Source organism: Manis pentadactyla, chromosome 17, assembly GCF_030020395.1.
Source record: "Manis pentadactyla isolate mManPen7 chromosome 17, mManPen7.hap1, whole genome shotgun sequence".
NCBI lineage: Eukaryota > Metazoa > Chordata > Mammalia > Pholidota > Manidae > Manis > Manis pentadactyla.
In genome coordinates, this window is record NC_080035.1 from 14,333,611 (window position 1) to 14,354,168 (window position 20,558).

Consider the following 20,558-nt stretch of genomic DNA (forward strand, 5'->3'; position numbering starts at 1 on the left):
ATTATAAAGAGACTAAGATATTTTGCTACCACATTAACTTTTATGTGCCTCAAAAGATAAAATAACCTGAAAAAAAATACCCTAAATCATTGATATTCTAACTCTTAAAAATCTATTACTGTCCTAATTTTTTTTTTACCTTTTCACATTCTCATCATTAGTATTGTTTATTGCCACGTGACTCCAAACTGCTAGCGAGGAAGACTTTTAGTCTATGTACAATCTTGGATTACTCAAATATAAGCCAATAGGTATTAGGTAAGCTACAAATAAATGACATTTGGGTTTTCATGTCTGGCTGAGAGGAGACACTTTTTGTTCCCAGGATAATTTGGGAAGTAGAAGACCAGGACAGAAAAGGTCAAATGATTTTCTTCAACATTTTTAAGCTGAGAACTTTTTTCACATTAGAGTCTTAGATTGTTTGCCATGATACTGTTATGTTCCAAAACGTTCCAAAATGTTCCAACATATTTAGTATTAAGTATAATAATGCACTTTAAACAATTCTATAATATTTTAATGTATTCTCTTCTGTTTTGAATTATTCTTGATTCTGTTATTAATATGAAGATAGAAGGATTAACTTTTTTAATGCACTGCTTAAATAATATGAAGTCATAAAAAAACTCAGTAAATTGAGTAACAGTGCTATTGATCAGAAAACAAGATTTTTAACTCCTCTAAATGTCTTTTACTTATTTTAGAAAATAAGAACTTCATTCACAAATTAAGTATTTGGGACTTGGAAAGCATCTCCTGTAGAACCAGGCTATAGAGAATGGCTGAATTCCAGTACTTGCAGCAGACCCATTGCAACCATATTGTTATAATATGCTCTAATTATCATGTAGACAGTTGGAGAAGTTCTATGTTTAGTCTCTATGTTAGTCAAAACTCAGGCGTTGGCCCCTTACTAGGTTGCTATCTTGTTCAGGCTAACTCTTTGTCTACTCATATAATGTTATGTGTTTGACAGATTTATATAATTCATTTTACAAATCAAGGGAGATAAAAATAATTTTTATTTAGAATGCCTCATTGTGTTAGGTGCCTTATAGGATTGCATTTAATTCTCAAAACATCCTTGGAGGAAGATGACTTCCCCATCTTATAGGTGACATAACCAAGTCTTTTGAGGGCCATGGTCAAACAACTAATGAATAGAAGAGGTGGGATTTGAAACCAGGATCTGTTCAATTCCAAAGTTTAGGTTCATTCTACCATATTAATGCTGCTTTCCTGAAAGAGTGGTGATGATGGTGATGGTGACAAGAATGACTACAAGGACGTCAATACTCATAATAATAATAGCTAACCATTTTTTAAAGACTTACTGTGTGCCAGAGGTTATCTCATTTAATCTTGACCATAATCTATGAGATAAGCAACAGAATTAGTGTAGTGTTAGAAAGAATTAGAGGTTCAGAGAGGTAAAGTGACCAACCTAAGTCTCCCACAGTAGGTAAATGGTAGAGCAACTCCAAATCAATCTGATCCTATTCAAATATTTTGAAATAAAGAATTTATAATATTATTTCATTTTTCTTCAGCTTCCTAAGTGCTGTTACACTGTAGCCATTTTTTTTACACTGTAGCTGTTTGAGTAATTTGAAGCTCTTTGGAATCTATTTTCATTAAACATTAATAATGATTTATATTTTAATAGGTCTGATAGCTTTAATTTTTTTTTTACTACTGCTGTGATACATAAATAGCAACATTGTACAATGCCTATTGAGGATAGTCTCATTTAGTAAATGAGGTCACAGACCTGCAGATTAATTGTTTGCCTAAGGTCTTTCATCAAATCAGAAGCAAATCTAGAACAGGGACTTAGATGTTTTTTTATTTTTAGGTCATGCAGCTGCTTTTATCTTGAAATCCTTCGTGTCTACGTGTTAAGGCTGTGGTATGAGATGGTCTGTCCAGAAGGATCTTGCTGCTTTTTTTCTGATTTCTATTTGAGAAAATTAGGTCTCTGGAAGTTCTGTAGTTTGAAGGGCAGGAAATGATCCTTATGGTTGATCTAATTTCTACTTTAAGGAACCAAAGCAAACATTCATTCTACATAAAATATGTATTCCCTGCTCCCTTGTTTCTTATAGATTTCATGAGAAAAGCTACACCACAAATATTTTATTTAAAAATCTTCATAGAAAATTTTTGAAATATGTAGCCTAAAATCTTTCATGCTGACAGTTAAACTTGTTCTATTCTGTTCCCATAACAAGTGTGGGCATAGATAACTATTATTCTTAAAAATTTTTTCCTGAACTTACATAACAGCATCTTTTATCTGAGCAGTTACATAAACACTAAAAGACTGCTGTGAGCCCATATTGCTCCAGTAAGACATAAAAGACAGGGTTCTCACCCCCTTGAAGACTGAAGAATCCTGCTAGGTAGATGAAACAGGTATATGAGAGAACTAGGAACACTTCAGTGTGTGGTTCAACAGCAGAGGACAAAGGGGCATCAGTGCAGGGAGGGTAAGAGTTTAGGCCTCTGTTGGGCACAAAACATGTAATATTTTATTTTTTCTTTCTCCTGTCTCCAATTAGGTCTGAGGTATGTATATGGTACAATGCATTATTGATATATTAGAGTACTTAATGGCTTTGCTATTCCATTGTTTTTAGCATTCTTCTTTACAAGTGTGATCAGATTGCATTAATAAAGTTTGACAGTATTGATTAAAGTATTTTAATCATTTTATAGACTGTTTTAAGGAGAATCAGGAGGTAAGGTGGTACTAAAAATAGTAACTCATATTGTTTCTGTAAATTCAGTAATTCAGATTTTGTTACTAAAGAGCATCTCCTTAAGATTTTCTCCTTTTAGCCAGCATTCTTATGTACATTAAAATTTTTAATTTGCATGTGCTCTGGGTCTACAACCATGTAACCAAATGACAAATTGGGAGGAAAGTTAAAAATCTTGGGTGATCCTTTGCATATTGATTTTTTCCTTTTTATTATTTTTTCTAAAAAATTATTCCACTCTTATACACTTATAATCCTCTTTTTATATGCTTATCTTTGGATGCAGTTGCACTATAAGGCATCCATTCTCATTACTACTTAGATTTTGTTTAAGATAAATAAATAATTTAACATTGACTTAATAAGAAGAAGCTTGGGAGAATTTAAAAAATATTCTTAATAAAGTTGAGTAAGTCACATAATTATGGATCTTACTAATGAAATAGACTACAGATTACATGATTTAGTCTCTAACTTCCAACAAGTAAAATATCATCACCTTGAGGACAACTAAGGACTAGGGTATTGCAATATGGTGCCTGCTCCAATTAACTCTTTTAATAAAAACACGGAAAGTAAATGAAGCCTCCCATCGGGTGGGGTGGTGGCTACAGGAATGGAAAGAGGTGATGGATGTGTGAGATATTTAGAGGTTACACATACTGTTTGAGGAATCAGAAGTAATGAATCCTGGGCAGCAGGAGAATCAATGAAACCTTTATTGAAAGACATCAGGAAAAGGCCTGGTTTAGGGAAGAAATGATGAGCTTGATTTGATTAAGCATGTTGAGTTTGAACATCTACATAGAGGTGTTAAAAAGGTACTTGGAAATGTGAGTGTGGAGCTCAGAAGAAAGACTGGGGTCACCCAGTATGTTCCTCAAGAATAATGAAATAAAGAAAATGAAGAAGTCTTACCTATTGTTGTTATACTTAACACAGCACATAACATAGCTCTAGCTGTGTTAATTATGGGAGTAGGTTAGATCTTTGCCAATGAAATAACATGTGAGAAAAGAGGAGGGAAAACTTTAAGGGTAGAACTTGGGAAATGCTCACTTCTTTTAAAGAGGACAGGAGGCAGAGTCCAGGCTGGGGAAAGCCAGGTGGAAACCAAATTGTAAATGTGCCAGGTGGAAGATGAAGCACAAGAGAGGATCATGGGAAGCGGGTTAAAGAAAAGAAGAAGATGAAGATGAAGAAAAAGCCTGATTTTTTTGGTGCTGTCAAGTGAGTAGTGTCAGTGAAATAAGGTTGAGGGAGGCTTCTAGAGGCAGTGCATATGTGGACTATTTTCGAGGGGCCTGAAGATAAAGGATACAGAGAGGATATTAACAGGCATCAGGAGACTGTAGGCTTTCTCAAAGTACAGACATGTTTGTAAAAGAGAAGAAATTTGAAATTGCAATTAAGAGATGGTAGAGATGATGGAAGATCTTGGAGGAGGTGGGAACGGTTGCCAGTAAGCTCAAAGCGGGAAAGGCTACTCTTGGAGGGGTATGAGGAGTGACTCATTGTCCAAGACAGAAATCAGAGTAGAGTTGAAAGATGAAGAAACAGAAGGACTGTGTGACGGAGTGGAGGAAAATCATGGAATCTCAATTCAGATGACTTTATCATCATAGTAAAGTGTTGGGAAAGGTGATGTGAAAGAGTTGAGGGAGGCTGGAAGCTTGGCTTGGCAATAACTTTTACAAAAAATGAAGGAAGTACTTTTTAAGTAGTAGTAAGGATTCAGCTGAGGTTGAACAGTGTGACTTAGTAGTGGTCTCTCCTCGTCCTATTGCGGATCAATCTAGATGCAATAGAGCTACTGGGAGGGGCATATGTCCCATCTCTAGAACACTGTCATTTTCCTCCCCAGCTCATTCTATGGGCTACGAATTAAGTACTTTTTATAACAACTTTCTTAAAAACAGAGGCATATTTACTTGGGGTTTAGTAATCCAGGAAGAACTGGTATAGTCCTCTTATTCTCTTCCCCTAACTCCTTAGGCCTAGATAGTTATAACTTTTTCAGTAAACAACATATTGCAGACCTTTTAATAGGTTAAAAAAGGTAGAGCTACACACGCACACCTCAGAGATATTGTGGGTTTGGTTCCAGACCACCACAATGAAGCAAATGTCACAATAAAGTGAGTTAAATGAATTTTTTGGTTTCTGAAGTGCATATAAGAGTTATGTTTGCACTATACTGTGGTCTAGTGTGCAATAATAATCATGCAGTAGCATTGTCTAAAAAATAATATACATACCTTAATTAAGCAATACTTTATTGCTAAAAAATGCTCACCATTCTCTGAGCTCTCAGCGAGTGGTCATCTCTTCGCTGGGGGAGAGTCTTGCCTTGATGTCAGTAGCTGCTGACTGATCAGGGTGGTGTGTGCTGGCGGTTGGGATGGGTGTGGCAATTTCTTAAAATAAGGCACTGATGAAGTTTGCCACATAGATTGACTTTTTTTCACAAGTTATTTCTTGGCAGCATGTGATGTTGTTTGTTAGCATTTTACTTCCAGTAGAACTTCTTTCAAAATTGGAGTCAGTCATCTCAAACCCTGCCCCTGCTTTATCAGTTAAGTTGATGTAATATTCTCAATCCTTTGTTATCATTTCAACAATCTTCACAGCATCTTCACTGGTACTAGATCCCTTCTCCAGAAACCACTTTGCTCAGCTGTGAGAAGCAACTCCTCACCCATTAAGTCACGAGACTGCAGCAACTCAGCCACATCTTCAGGCTCCACTTCTAATTCCAGTTCTCTTGCTATTTCCACCACACCTGCAGTTACCTCCTCCACAAAAGTCTTGAATCCCTGAAATCATCCATGCAGGTTAGAATAAACTTCTTCCAAATTCCTTTGAATATTGATATTTGTACCTCTCCTCATGAATCACAAATGTTCTTAATGGCATCTAGAATGGTTAATCCTTTCCAGAAGGTTTTCAGTTGACTTTGCCTAGATCACTATCTACAGTAGCTATGGCCTTACAAAATGTATTTCTTCAGTAGTAAGACTGAAAGTCAGAATTACTCCTTGATAGGGGAATAATTGGACATCGTGTTAGCAGGCATGAAAAACATTCATCTCCATCAGAGCTTTGGGTGACCAGGTGCATTGTCAATGAGCAGTAATGTTTTGAAAGGAATCTTTTTTTTCTGAGCAGTAGGTCTCAACAATGGGCCTAAAATGTTCAGTAAACCATTTTGCAAACAGATCTGGTGTCATCCAGGCTTTGTTGTTCAATATTATTGAGCACATGCAGAGTAGATTTCACATCATTCTTAAGCGTCCCAGGGTTTTGGAATGGTCAGTGAGCACTGGTTTCTACCTAAAGTGCCCCACTGCATTAGCCCCTAACAAGAGCATCAGCCTATATTTAAGGCTTTGAAGCCAGGCATTGACTTCTCCTCTCTAGCTATTGAAGTCCTAGATAGCATCTTCTTCCAATGGAAGGCTGTTTTGTCTACATCAAAAATCTTTTGTTTAGTGTAGCCACATTCATGAATTATCTTAGCTAGGTCTTCTAGATAATACTGCAGCTTCTATATATCAGCACTTGCTGCTTCACCTTGCACTTTTATGTTATAGAGATGGCTTCTTTGCTTAAACCTCATGAACAAACTTCTGCTAGCTTCAAACTGTTCTTTTGCAGCTTCCTCATTTCTCAGCCCTCATAGAATTTGAGAGAGAGAGTTAGGACCCTGCTCTGAATCAGGCTTTGGCTTCAGAGAATGTTGTGGCTGGTTTGATCTATCCAGACTACTACAGCTTTCTCCATCTCAGCAGTAGTAAGTCTGTTTTGCATTCTTTTTCTTTTTCTTTTTTTATTTTGGTATCATTAATCTACAATTACATGAACATTATGTTTACTAGACTCCCCCCATCACCAAGTCCCCCCCACATACCCCATTACAGTCACTGTCCATCAGTGTAGTAAGATGCTGTAGAATCACTGCTTGTCTTCTCTGTGTTGTACAGCCCTCCCCATGCCTCCTCTACACATTATACATGCTAGTCATGGTGCCCCCTTTCTTTCCACACCCCTTATCCCTCCCTTCCCACCCATCCTTCCCAGTCCCTTTCCCTTTGGTAACTGTTAGTCCATTCTTGGTTCTGTGAGTCTGCTGCTGTTTTGCTCCTTCAGTTTTTTCTTTGTTCTTATACTCCACAGATGAGTGAAATCATTTGATACTTGTCTTTCTCCACCTGGCTTATTTCACTGAGCATAATACCCTCTAGCTCCATCCATGTTGTTGCAAATGGTAGGATTTGTTTTCTTCTTATGGCTGAATAATAATCCATTGTGTATATGTACCACATCTTCTTTATCCATTCATCTACTGATGGACACTGAGGTTGCTTCCATTTCTTGGCTATTGTAAATAGTGCTGTGATAAACATAGTGGTTCATATGTCTTTTTCAAACTGGGCTGCTGCATTCTTAAGGTAAATTCCTAGAAGTGGAATTCCTGGGTCAAAAGATATTTCTATTTTTAGTTTTTTGAGGAACCTCCGTACTGTGTTCCACAATGGTTGAACTAGTTTACATTCTCACCAGCACTGCAGAAGGGTTCCCCTTTCTCCACAACCTCACCAACATTTGTTGTTGCTTGTCTTTTAGATGGTGGTGATCCTTACTGGTGTGAGGTGATATTGCATTGTGGTTTTAATTTGCATTTCTCTGATGACTAGCGATGTGGAGCATCGTTTCATGTGTCTGTTGGCCATCTGAATTTCTTCTTTGGAGAAGTGTTTGTTCAGATCCTGTGCCCATTTTTTAATTGGATTATTTGCTTTTTGTTTGTTGGGGTGGGTGAGCTCTTTATGTATTTTGGATGTCAAGCCTTAATCAGATATGTCATTTATGAATATATTCTCCCATACTGTAGGATGCCTTTTTGTTCTATTGGTGGTGTCCTTTGCTGTACAGAAGCTTTTCAGCTTGATATAGTCCCACTTGTTCATTTTTGCTTTTGTTTCCCTTGCCTGGGGAGATATGTTAATGAAGAAGTTCCTCATGTTAATGTCCAAGAGATTTTTGCCTGTGTTTTTTTTCTAAGAGTTTTATGGTTTCATGACTTACATTCAGGTTTTTAATCCATTTTGAATTAACTTTTGTGTATGAGGTTAGACAATGATCCAATTTCATTCTCTTACATGTAGCTGCCCAGTTTTGCCAACACCAGCTGTTGAAGAGGCTGTCATTTCCCCATTGTATGTCCATGGCTCCTTTATCATATATTGGCCATTTATGTTTGGGTTAATATCTGGACTTCCTGTTCTGTTCCACTAGTCTGTGGGTCTGTTCTTGTGCCAGTACAAAATTGTCTTAATTACTGTGGCTTTATAGTAGAGCTTGAAGTTGGGAAGCGAGATCCCCCCTGCTTTATTCTTCCTTCTCAGGATTGCTTTGGCTATTCGGGGTCTTTTGTGGTTCCATATGAATTTTAAAGCTATTTGTTTCAGTTCATTGAAGAATGCTGTTGGTATTTTGATAAGGATTGCATTGAATCTGTAGATTGCTTTAGGCAGGATGGCCATGTTGACAATATTAATTCTTCCTAGTCAAGAGCATGGAATGAGTTTCCATTTCTTAGTGTCCTCTTTAATTTCTCTTAAGGGTGTCTTGTAGTTTTCAGGGTATAGGTCTTTCACTTCCTTGGTTAGGTTTATTCCTAGGTATTTTATTCTTTTTGATGCAATTGTGAATGGAATTGTTTTCCTGATTTCTCTTTCTGCTAGTTCATTGTTAGTGTATAGGAATGCAACAAATTTCTGTGTATTAATTTTGTATCCTGCAACTTTGCTGAATTCAGATATTTGTTCTAGTAGTTTTGAAGTGGAATCTTTAGGGTTTTTTATGTACAGTATCATGTCATCTGCAAATAATGACAGTTTGACTTCTTCTTTACCAATCTGGATTCCTTGTATTTCTTTGTTTTGTCTGATTGCCATGGCCAGGACCTCTGGTACTATGTTGAATAACAGCGGGGAGAGTGGGCATCCCTGTTTTTTCCTGGTCTTAGAGGAAAAGCTTTCAGCTTCTCACTGTTAAGTATGATGTTGGCTGTGGGTTTGTCATATATGGCCTTTATTATGTTGAGGTTCTTGCCCTCTATACCGATTTTATTGAGAGTTTTTATCATGAATGGATGTTGAATTTTGTCGAATGCTTTTTCAGCATCTATGGAGATGATCATGTGGTTTTTGTCCTTCATTTTGTTGATGTGGTGGATGATATTGATGGATTTTTGAATTTTGTACTATCCTTGCATCCCTGAGATGAATACCACTTGATCATGGTGTATGAACCTCTTGATGTATTTTTGAATTTGGTTTGCTCATATTTTGTTGAGTATTTTTGTGTCTATATTCATCAGGGGTATTGGTCTGTAATTTTCTTTTTTTGTGGTATCTTTGCCTGCTTTTGGTATTAGAGTGATGCTGGCTTAATAGAATGAGTTGGAAGTATTCCCTCCTCTTCCATTTTTGGAAAACTTTTAGGAGAATGAGTATTATGTCTTCTCTATATGTCTGATAAAATTCTGCGGTAAATCCATCTGGCCCGGGTGTTTTGTTCTTGGGTAGTTTTTTGATTACTGCTTCAATTTCTTTGCTTGTAATTGGTCTGTTTAGATTTTCTGTTTCTTTCTTGGTCAGTCTTGGAAGGTTGTATTTTTCTAGGAAGTTGTCCATTTCTTCTAGGTTTTCCAGCTTGTTAGCATATAGATTTTCATACTATTCTCTAAGAATTCTTTGTATTTCTGTGGGGTCTGTCATGATTTTTCCTTTCTCATCTCTGATTTTGTTGATGTGTGTAGATTCTCTTTTTCCCTTAATAATTCTGGCTAGGGGTTTATCTATTTTGTTATTTTCTTAAAGAACCAGCTCTCGGTTTCATTGATTTTTTTCTATTGTTTTATTCTTCTCAATTTTATTTATTTTTTCTCTGATCTTTATTATGTCCATCCTTCTGCTGACTTTGGGCCTCATTTGTTCTTCTTTTTCCAGTTTCAATAATTGTGACTTTAGATTCTTAATTTGGGATTGTTCTTCTTTCTTTAAATAGGCCTGGATTGGTATATACTTTCCTCTTAGAACTGCCTTCGCTGCATCCCACAGAAGTTGGGGCTTTGTGCTGTTGTTGTCATTTGTCTCCATATATTGCTTGATGTCTATTTTAATTTGGTCATTGATCCATTGATTATTTAGGAGCGTGTTGTTAAGCCTGCATGTGTTTGTGAGCCTTTTTGCTTTCTATGTACAATTTATTTCTAGTTTCATACCTTTGTGGTCTGAGAAGTTGGTTGGTAGAATTTCAATCTTTTTGAATTTACTGAGGCTCTTTTTGTGGCCTAGTATGTGGTCTATTCTGGAAAATGTTCCATGTGCACTTAAGAAAAATGTGTATCCTGCTGCTTTTGGGTGTAGAGTTCTGTAGATGTCTGTTAGGTCCATCTGTTCTAGTGTGTTGTTCAGTGCCTCTGTGTCCTTACATATTTTCTGTGTGGTGTGTCTGTCCTGTAGAGTGAGTGGTGTGTTGAAGTCTTCTAGAACAAATGCATTGCATTCTATTTCCTCCTTTAATTCTGTTAGTATTTCTTTCACATATGTAGGTGCTCCTGTGTTGGGTGCATGTATATTTTTAATGGTTATATCCTCTGTTGGACTGACCCCTTTATCATTGTATAATCTCTTTTTTTATCTCTTGTTACTTTCTTTGTTTTGAAGCCTATTTTGTCTCATATAAGTAGTGCAACACCCGCTTTTTTCTCCCTATTGTTTTCATGAGGTATCTTTTTCCATCCCTTGACTTTTAGTCTGTGTATGTCTTTGGGTTTGAGGTGAGTTTCTTGTAAACAGCATATAGATGGGTCTTGCTTTTTTATCAATTCTGTTATTCTGTGTCTTTTGATTGGTGCATTCAGTCCATTCACATTTATCGTGATTATTGAAAGATATGTACTTATTGCCATTGCAGGCATTAGATTCGTGCTTACCAAAGGTTCACGGATAGCTTCTTTACTATGTAACCATCTATCTTAATTCGCTTATTAAGCTATTATAAACACAGTCTGATGATTCTTTATTTTTCTCCCTTCTTAATTCTCCTCCATTCTTATTTATTAGGTGTTTTATTCTGTATTCTTTTGAGTTTCCTTTGACTGGTTTTGTGAATAGTTGATATTGTTTTGTTGCCTTTAGTTAGTATTTGGTTGGTCTAATTTCTTTGGTATGATTTTATTTTCTCTGGTGACACCTATGTAGCCTTAGGAGTGCTTCCATCTAGAACAGTTCCTTTAAAATATCCTTTAGAGGTGGTTTGTGGGAGGCAGATTCCCTCTACTTTTGCTTGTCTGGAAATTGTTTAATCCTCCTTCATATTTATATGATAATCATGCTGGATACAGCATTCCTGGTTCAAGCCCCTTCTGTTTCATTGCATTAAATATATCATGCCATTCTCTTCTGGCTTGTAAGGTTTCTGCTGAGAAATCTGATGATAGCCTGATGGGTTTTCCTTTGTAGGTGACCTTTTTTCTCTCTCTGGCTGCCTTTAATACTCTGTCCTTGTCTTTGATCTTTGCCATTTTAATTATTATATGTCTTGGTGTTTTCCTCCTTGGGTCCCTTGTGTTGGGAGATCTGTGGGCTTCCATGGTCTGAGAGACTATTTCCTCCCCCAGTTTTGTGAAGTTTTCAGCAATTATTTCCTCAAAGACACTTGCTATCCCTTTTCTCTCTCTTCTTCTGGTACCCCTATAATGCGAATATTGTTCCATTTTGATTGGTCACACAGTTCTCTTAATATTCTTTCATTCCTGGAGATCCTTTTTTCTCTCTCTGCCTCAGCTTCTCTGTATTCCTGTTCTCTGATTTCTGTTCCATTAACGGTCTTTTGCCTTAAGTCCTTCCAAATATTGTTTTATTTCTGTATTCTCCCTCCTAACTTGATCCTTTAGTTCTTGCATATTTCTCTGCAGGTCCATCAGCATGGTTATGACCTTTAGTTTGAATTCTTTTTCAGGAATATTGGTTATATCTGTCTCTCCAGGCCCTCCTCTCTCAGGGGTTGTCTGGGTGATTCTGGACTGGACCAAATTCTTCTGCCTTTTAATGGCGATAGAGGTAGTCATAGGCAGGTAGTGCATGTGTTAGCTGGGAGAACAAAGTCCATTCCTTCTTGTTGGTCACCCTGCCCCTCTCCGCTGCCTGTGTCAGTTACCCACACACTGGTAGCAGCCCTCAGGGCAGCCCAGAGCCCTGCAGGGAGAGGCAAGCACGCTGGGTGTGCTCTCCTGCAAGAACAGTGTCCCTTCGTGCCCTGTTTGGGCTTCCTCTGTCTGTGCCAGGCAGCTGCTCACCAGCAATGGTCCCGGGACTGGCCCGGGCAGCTGGACACTGGGAGGAGTCTCTGGGCATGTGCTGGGGATACAGCTGCTCTCAGGCTGCTTGGCCACTGTAGTGGGGCCACACTGGAGGGGGAATGAATGGCAGGCTTCTTATCACCGGGAGGGGCTTCAGAGCTGCGCTACCTCCCAGGGGGCTTGGGCGCCCGGAGTTCCTCAAGATTCCCAGCCTGCTAGGCCGAGTGTGCTGGGATGATTCCTTCCAGCTGTGAAGCCCCTGTCCCTTTAAGACTCTCAAAAAGCACTCGCTTTTCTTTTGTCCCATTTGAGCCGGGTGCAGGGACCTGCTTGGAGATTTTACTTTGATGTTTCCCTAATATTCAGTGCACCATGCAATGTGTGTCTACGCTTCCAGTGGGGATTACTAGGGCTGGTTATTTAGCAATCCTGGGCTCCCACTCCCTCCCTGCTCCGACTCCTCTCCTCCTGCTGGTGAGCTGGGGTATGGGGAGTGCTCAGGTCCCACTGGGCCATGGCTTGTATCTTACCCTCATCGTGAGGTGCCAAGTTCTCTCAGATGTAGATGTAGCCTGGCTGTTTTACTGTATCCTCTGGTCTCTCTGTTAGGAATAGTTGTATTTTTTGTATTTTCAAAAATATATATGGTTTTGGGAGGAGATTTTTGCTGCCCTACTCATGCTGCCATCTTGGCTTCTCCTTGTTTTGCATTCTTATCATTCATGTCTTCACTAGAGTAGCACTTTTAATTTCCTTGAAGAAGTTTTTCTTTGCATTCACAACTTGGCTGACTGTTTGGCACAAGAGGCCTCTCCCAGTGTTTGACATGTCTCCCTTACCAAGCTTAATCATTTCTAGTTTTTTACTTAACTTGAGAGAAAAGCAACTTTTCTTTTACTTGAATATTTAAGAGCCATTGTAGGATCATTAATTGGCCTAATTTGAGTATCATTGTGTCTCAGAGAATAGGGAGGCCCGAGTTCAGGGAGAGAGATGGAGGAACTGCTGGCCAGTGGAGCAGTCAGAATACATACTTTTATCATTGATTAAGCTCACTATCTTATACGGGCATGGTTTGTGATGCCGCAAAACAATTACAATAGTAACATCAAAGATCACTGACCACAGATCACCGTAAGAATAATTCAGAAGTTTGAAATATTGTAAGAATGACCCAAATGTGACGCAGAGACACAAAGTGAGCAGATGCTATTGGAAAAACAATGCTGATGGACTTGCTTGACGCTGGTTTGCCACAAACTTTCAATTTTTAAAAATGCAATATTTGTGAAGTGCAGTCAATAAAGTGAAGCACAATAAAATGAGGTATGCCTATAACCCTTACTTTTAATAGCTGTGTAGTAGTCTATCATATTGCTTTACCATGAAGTATTTTGCCAGTTCGCCACAGACTGGCATTTGGGTTCTTGATTTTTTTTTTCTTTTTGGCAGTTATACAACTGCTTTCATGATTGTCTAATATACATCTGTATACAATAAGTACAATGTGTGTATTTCCTTAAGATAAATTCCTTGTAGTAGAACTGCTGGATTAATGAACATAGCCAGTTACATTTTTCATATATTATACTAAATGATTCTCCCTAAGGTTTTCATTTTCCATGCAGACCAACCATGAATGAGAGCACCAGTTTCCTCTTAACCTTACCAGCATTGGGTATTTTCATTCTTTAATGTTTACCAATATTAAGTTTTAAAAGTATTCTGTTTTACCTTATAGCTCTTTCTTAACCACTGAAGTTGGATATAGTTTATTATGGTGCTCATTTATAAATTATAGGGGGTGTTATTCATTTTCTTAATCTGCAAATTTCATTTTATATTAAAGATATATATTTGTTCTTTGTTATATATGTTATAAACGTTTCTTCCAAGTTTTCAGTCTGTCTTTTAATTTTTTTGTTTGCTGTGTGAAAATATTTGAATGTGATAATTCTTTCTTTTCCTTAGTGGTACCTGCCTTTGATTTTCAGAAAAGTTTTCTCTACTTCAAGATTATTTTAAAATTTTTGTATTTTCATCTAGTAATTATATGTTTTTACTTTTACCATTACATTTTTAAATCCATTTGAATTTCTTTTCCAAATTCCTAATTTCCACTGATTTGAAGTGCTGCTTTTCTAATGTATTAAATTTTTAAATTATTTTCATTAACTAATTTTCTTTTTTAAAAAAACTAGCTTTCTTATATAGAAACAGCTATGTGATCATGGCAAAAAAATTTTTCCAAATGGTACAGAGGGTTTATGTGAAAGAATCTTTCTGACTCATTATTCTCATTTCCCAGTGTTTCTTGTTCACACACTAATTAGATACACTATAGCATATATTTTTATTCTGTTTTATTATTTTGGCTTTCTATCTATTTCTCTTTTGATCTATTTTTTAAATGCCCCCTTTTTTGTTCTTTTATAGCATTCCTGGCAATGTTCCTAATGGATTATTAAGGGAAAGGTAGAGACATTTAGAAACCACTGTCAGAAACTGGATCCTTTCCTGATTAGTTTTTCTTACATTAATATTTTTAGGAGAAAGAAAGAAGGAATTTAGTACAATTTTTTTGGATGTAAAATAAAAAATGTAAATTTGTAAGTAAAATAAACAAAAAGAAGCTTAAAAGAGAGTTTGTTATATTTTGAAAACAAGAAGGAAGTGTCAGGTTACTAATTACATCATGTAGAGGTCATAGTACAATAATAGGTTAAGTTAAGAGACTAAAGAAATATTTCCTATTAACTTCCTCTGTTTCTAGATAAATTTAGGAAAATGACTAGTCCATAGCTACTCAGTTCCAGAGATTTCTCTGATGTGACAGTGTACTGCTACTATGATCTATTTCTACTCATAACATTTCTGACATCAAATGTGTGGGTTTTCTGCACCAAGCAGTTCACCAGTTCTCTTGTGGACACCAGCTTGGTGTCCTATAATTTAATTCAATTCTGACATTAATTACCTGGGGTTAGCACAGACCCCACAGGTTGGGGGCTCAGTCTCAGAAGAATGCCCCCACTTCAAAAACCAATCACAAGTTTGAGCCACCGACTCCAACTTCTAACAGTACTTCTGACTGACTGGCTGTATATCAGGGATTCCCATGACCCTCTCCTCCAGTCTGATCATTGTTAGAATGGCTCATAGGACTTAGGGAAACTATATTTACTGGTTTATTGTAAAGGATATCATAAAGCATGTAAATGAACAGCCAGATGAAGACGTACATCATGCGAGGATAGGCGGGGTCTCAAGCACAGGAACTTCTGTCTCTGTGGAGCTGGGATGTGCCACCCTCCTGGCAGGTGGATGTACTCCTCAATGGATGTCCATTGTATGTGTGTGCTCACCTTTCACCTCCCAAGAGGTCAAAGGGTGGGGCTGAAAGTTCCAGCTCTAATCACACGGGTGGTTTCTCTAATATCTACTCAATACTCCATCACTTACCTTAAAGACAGGTTAAAATTTTAGCTCTGCCATCTTTAGGCTGTATAATCTCTCCAGTTGTAAATTGTACTTTAGAGGACTGTCATGAGGATTAAATGAAATAGCATAAATGGGAGAACTTGATACATAGCAGTTATTAACCTGTAGGACCCACCACTTTCCTACTCAGTAGATAAACTATCTTCAACATCAAGTGGCAACTTCTTCAGCTTTATTCCAGTAATAACATACTCTCTTTTCAGTCCTCCTCTGCTAGCTCTTCCTCATCATTTGGACATGCTTAAGTCTTTGCATCATTAAAAAAATGAGTACTGCCACCCCTACTGGCCCAGCTCAGTCTCTCTGTCTAGTAGCAGACCTCTCCTTTCTCTTCATGGCCAGTTATTTTGCAGAATGTTGCTCAGCTTGGGTTTGTCTGATGTTTCCTCACAATTTGATTGAGATTATGCATTTTTAGCAAGAACGCTGTAGAAACAATGTTGTGCCCTCCTCAGGGCATCATATTTGAAGTTTAATACATGAAATTCATACTTCTCTTTATTGTTGATGTTCACTTTGATCATTTGGTTAAAGGGGGTATCTGCCAAGTTCCTCCACTTTTGTATTATTTTTGCCTTCATTGCTTTTATAGATATCTTGTGGGAGATATTTTTGTGTCTATATAAATATCCTGTTACTCATACTTTTATAACCAATTACCATCCATTCATGGTTCTTGCTTCCAACAATTATTACTATGGTGTGTTTTCCAAATGGAGATTTTCTGTTTCTGTCATTCTTTAATAGTAGAGGTTCTTAACTTAAGGTGTCCATTGTATGTGTGTGTGTATACATGTGTATATATATATATATACCCATAATATATATGTACCTGTGTGTTTTTTTTACTCTGGAGAAGAGGTGCAGCATTTATCAAGTTTTCAAGAGGTTACTTTAGGTGGTATTATCTTTTTCCATCCATTATTACTTTCTCAACTTTATGGTCACAGTACCTACCTCCATGAAAGTCAATGAAAAGAATCCTTATGTTACTTGGCTTCTATTTCTGATCTCTCCACATAGCTTATTCCAAATCCCTCTGAAAAGATTCAATGCACCATAGACTGAAGTATACCTAAGGTGAATAAAAGCAGATCTGCAGAGTTTGTTCTTCTGTGTTGTCAAGACTTCCTGGCCCACAGATGGAAAGCCAGTAAAATACAATATATGTATTTCTTGTTTTATTTCAGAGGATATGTATTTTCATCTTTATGATGTTTTTAAAATTCAGTTACAGTATGTAGTCTGTCTTGTAACACAGATTCATAAAACAAAATATTGCCACAGGATGTGATAGCTTAGTTTCATTCTTATTATGTGCTAAGCTTTCAGGGAATAAATAGAGTCTTGTGAAAGGAAACCTAACTGAGACCTTAGCTAAAATAAGAATTTTGTAAGTTGTTTATGTTTTGATTTTTGATGTCCCAGAAACTATTTCTATGGTTTTGTCCTTTACACAGCTAGCAAAAAGGAAATTCTTTTTGTTGTTGTTGTTCTTTAGGAACTACAAAGTCTGCACATTTTTAAAAGTAAAGCTAATACCACAAGATGGGCAGTTTGGTAGGAAATAATTAAAATAAATGCAATAATTATACATTTGAAGAATTGTGCATGAATTTATCTTATTTTAAAAATGGGATGATTATCTTGAGTTTAATGTGATTTTCATAAAAGTTTATTTTTTATGATGGTACATAGACACTTGAAATAAATTATACAACACAGTGTAGAATTCAACAGTTTATTAAAGGATGCTTGATTAAGCAATGTCTGTATTTTGTTCCACATTTGGAAGGTCAATGCTTTGCTATTTCTGAAACTTCTTTGGATATTAAGTCTTTTAAAAAAAATAGAGATTGTCTTTTTCCTCCCTTCAGATATTCAGATCATTTTGGGACTAATTACTATAGGGAAAATTAGATTTTAAGCCAAGGGGTCAGTATAAACAATGACAGGTTTCTCTAGTAAAGCAGTATGGTATATATGTATATGTGTAGGGGGAAATCACAACCAGTTCATTGTTGCAAAAATATCACATGTAAGGCAGTTAATGTCAGGAAATGGTGTTGGATGGAAAAATAGATACCATATTGTGTTAGACATACATTCCAAATTGAGAAGTCTGGACTTAGTAGGGATGAGATCTGAGAGGTAAGGGCCTAAACTGAAATGACAGAAGGGATGAGTTCAAGAAATAATAAAGAAGTCAGATCAGCAGGACATGGTGGTTAACTGAATGTAGGAGGTGAGGTAGGAATCAGGGTGAATCATGCTCCCCTCTAAGTAGGGACTATAAGAGGAGGAGCAGGTTTGGGGGATAGTATGATGTATTCAGCATTGTCCAGAGGAGCTGGAGATGCTTGTGGAATCCAGTGGGAGACTCCATGTGGTGGGACTAGCTTGGGACGGTCAAGCTTGGGAGAGCTAGAGATGGGGGAGCATTAGCATAAAGATGGTGGTTAAAAACTATGCGACTGAGTAAGATCACTCAGGCCAGACCTTGAGGAGTAAGAAATGCTGTCAGTTAAAGATGGAATTCTGGTATCACCTACACAGAACGGGGAGTCAGAAAGGGAAAAACAGTTTTCCTAAGAGAATGCAGTGTCAGGGTTGCCAAACGGGGAGACTTTTGAGGAGAGAGTGGTGACGTAAATTTAGCAGCATTATAATAATATGCCTATTATTGAATGAGCAAGTGAAATGTCATTGAGGTTTGCTTTTTTTTCCCTAGATTTTCAAGGATTTTGACCAAAAAGTAGTTTTCTCTATTTTGTTCAGGATCTATCAGTTAAAGAAAAATAGTTTTCACATCTTTAGTAACTTCTGTATTATAGTTTTCCTGACTCTTACCATTTGGAGCCTATATTATTTCCTATTTTTCTCCTAAATTTTACTTGGCAGACTTATAGGACTACAGTTACAATCAGTCTGCTATAGGCCAGTCTAAAACCGTTCACTAAGTTTTTAATGTTATCAGCACTGAACATACAATAAGCCTGAGTTCACCTTGCTGGTGACTCTTGTTTGAAACTTTACGGTCTTCACACATTCTCACTTAGCTTTTTTGATCCTCACAAGAAGCTCATGGGATAGATAGGGCATATTGTAATCTTTATTTCTCTTTTCTAGTTAAGGAACCTGTTCCCTTGTTTAATTATGTTACCAATTCAAAGATACCTCTAAGTTTTCTGTTTCACTGGGCATATATTTAAAATGTTACAGCTAAACGGAACCTTGGAGATGATTTCTTCCAATCTTTACATTTTACAAATGGGGAAGAGGCCTGAAGAGAGAAAGTCACTTGCCTAAGATCATATAGGCAGATAAAGCAAAATGAAGATCTGGAATCTAGCTTTCTTGATTCCCAGTCTCTATGATAAGAACCACAAGTTTAATTTGTGTTACAAGTAAAATTAGGCCATGCTTTGCTATCTTTTATATTCTCATAGTGCTTTTGTTTCTTGGAAATAGTGTGCAGTTCGTGCAGCCACTGAAGGCAGAACTCTTGTTTTGGAAGGCTTGGAAAAGGCAGAGAGGAATGTGCTGCCTGTTTTGAACAACTTGCTGGAAAACAGGGAGATGCAGCTTGAAGATGGCCGTTTCCTAATGTCTGCCGAGCGATATGACAAACTCCTCCAAGTAAGAAAAGATAAGTCTAGCTGCTTTGTCTTAGCTGTTGAGCTGTGGGTAGTGCCATTTGTTGTATAAGACACGGTTGTATCCGAATGAGGACAGTGTTCTCATGGCCCATGTCTGTGACAAATTGCTGCAGTCAGGTCCTGAGTTTGCAATTTTACAAGCCTCTTCTGTTTGCAGACTATATTGAACCTCTCAGATTTTCCCTTTTCTTCCCCAATCTAATAACTATTCCTTCTCTTTTTTCTTTTTTTAATTCTACTTCCCTTTCTCCTTCCTTTCCTATCTTTCTTTTTGTCTCTCAATAAGTATTTACTAAAAGCCTAATGGCTTCTATACAGCACTGGAAATACAAAGCTGAATAAAGGCCAGTTCTTGGCCTCAGAGGCTCAAAGTCCAGGAGATATTGGCAGAAGTGAATAAGATATTTAAAAGGTACTGCCAGGATCTGATGCCGGAGTTGTCGGAAGAGCCTCTTGACTGGACCTGTCCTTCCATGCTGGCTGCCCAGCAGCAGTAGTTGCCTTAAGCCACACAACATACCTGATCGCTCCTGCTGCCCTGACCCTCTAATGGCTCCCTATTCTCAGAAGAAAAACCCAAATGCTTACAATGGAACACAGTGTCTCGTATGACCTGGGTACTTCCTGTCTCCTTGCCTTATCTCTTTCTGTCTTTCTGTTTTACTTGACTCCAGCTACTAGATTCTCTTTACTATGCTGTAAACATGCTGGATAGGCAGTCTCCTACCTTACAGGCACTTTGACCAGGCACTTTGCTCTTCTGGAATGGTTTTCTCCCAGATGTCTGTCTGGCTTACTTCTGCACTTCCTTCAAGTCTTTGCTCAAATGTTATGTTATGAATGAAGCCTGCCCTCATGCTCCTATTTAAAATTGCAGTGAACCCTCTGCCCGTGCTCTGTTTTTTTCCATAGAGTCTTCTAATATCCTACATGATTTACTTACTATATTTTTAGTTCATTCTCTGCCTCCCCTTGCTAGAGAACTCTCACAGGGGCAGGGATTTTTGTCACTTCTGTTTTCTCAAGCTCTTAGAGCAATGTGTGTCACTTGGTATTTGCTCAGTAACTTATTTGTTGAGTGAATGAATAAGTTCTATAAAATCTTTAAACTCTGTGATACAAGTGAGTATAAAGAGAGCAACAACAGGAAATGTGAGGCTCATCAAAGGCTTTGGAGAAGGGGTTTGTGTAATGTCACAAAAGTCAGCCCTTACTCATTCAGCTCCAGCTGAACCACACTTGTGCACTCCAGCTAACCGT

At 37.5% G+C, this 20,558-nt stretch overlaps 1 protein-coding gene across 5 annotated transcripts in view; it reads left to right on the plus strand.

Annotated features, from left to right (window-relative positions):
• Positions 1 to 20,558, plus strand: part of VWA8 (von Willebrand factor A domain containing 8) — a 392,879-nt gene that overhangs the window by 65,674 nt on the left and 306,647 nt on the right. For 4 of the 5 annotated variants that reach the window (XM_057494495.1, XM_036932428.2, XM_036932430.2 and 1 more), the window contains exon 5: positions 19,111 to 19,278. The exons of the other annotated variant lie outside the window; for it this stretch is intronic. In XM_057494495.1, coding sequence (XP_057350478.1) covers positions 19,111 to 19,278 — 168 coding nt within the window. The remainder of the gene's footprint in view (positions 1 to 19,110; positions 19,279 to 20,558) is intronic. 5 annotated transcript variants of the gene reach the window in all.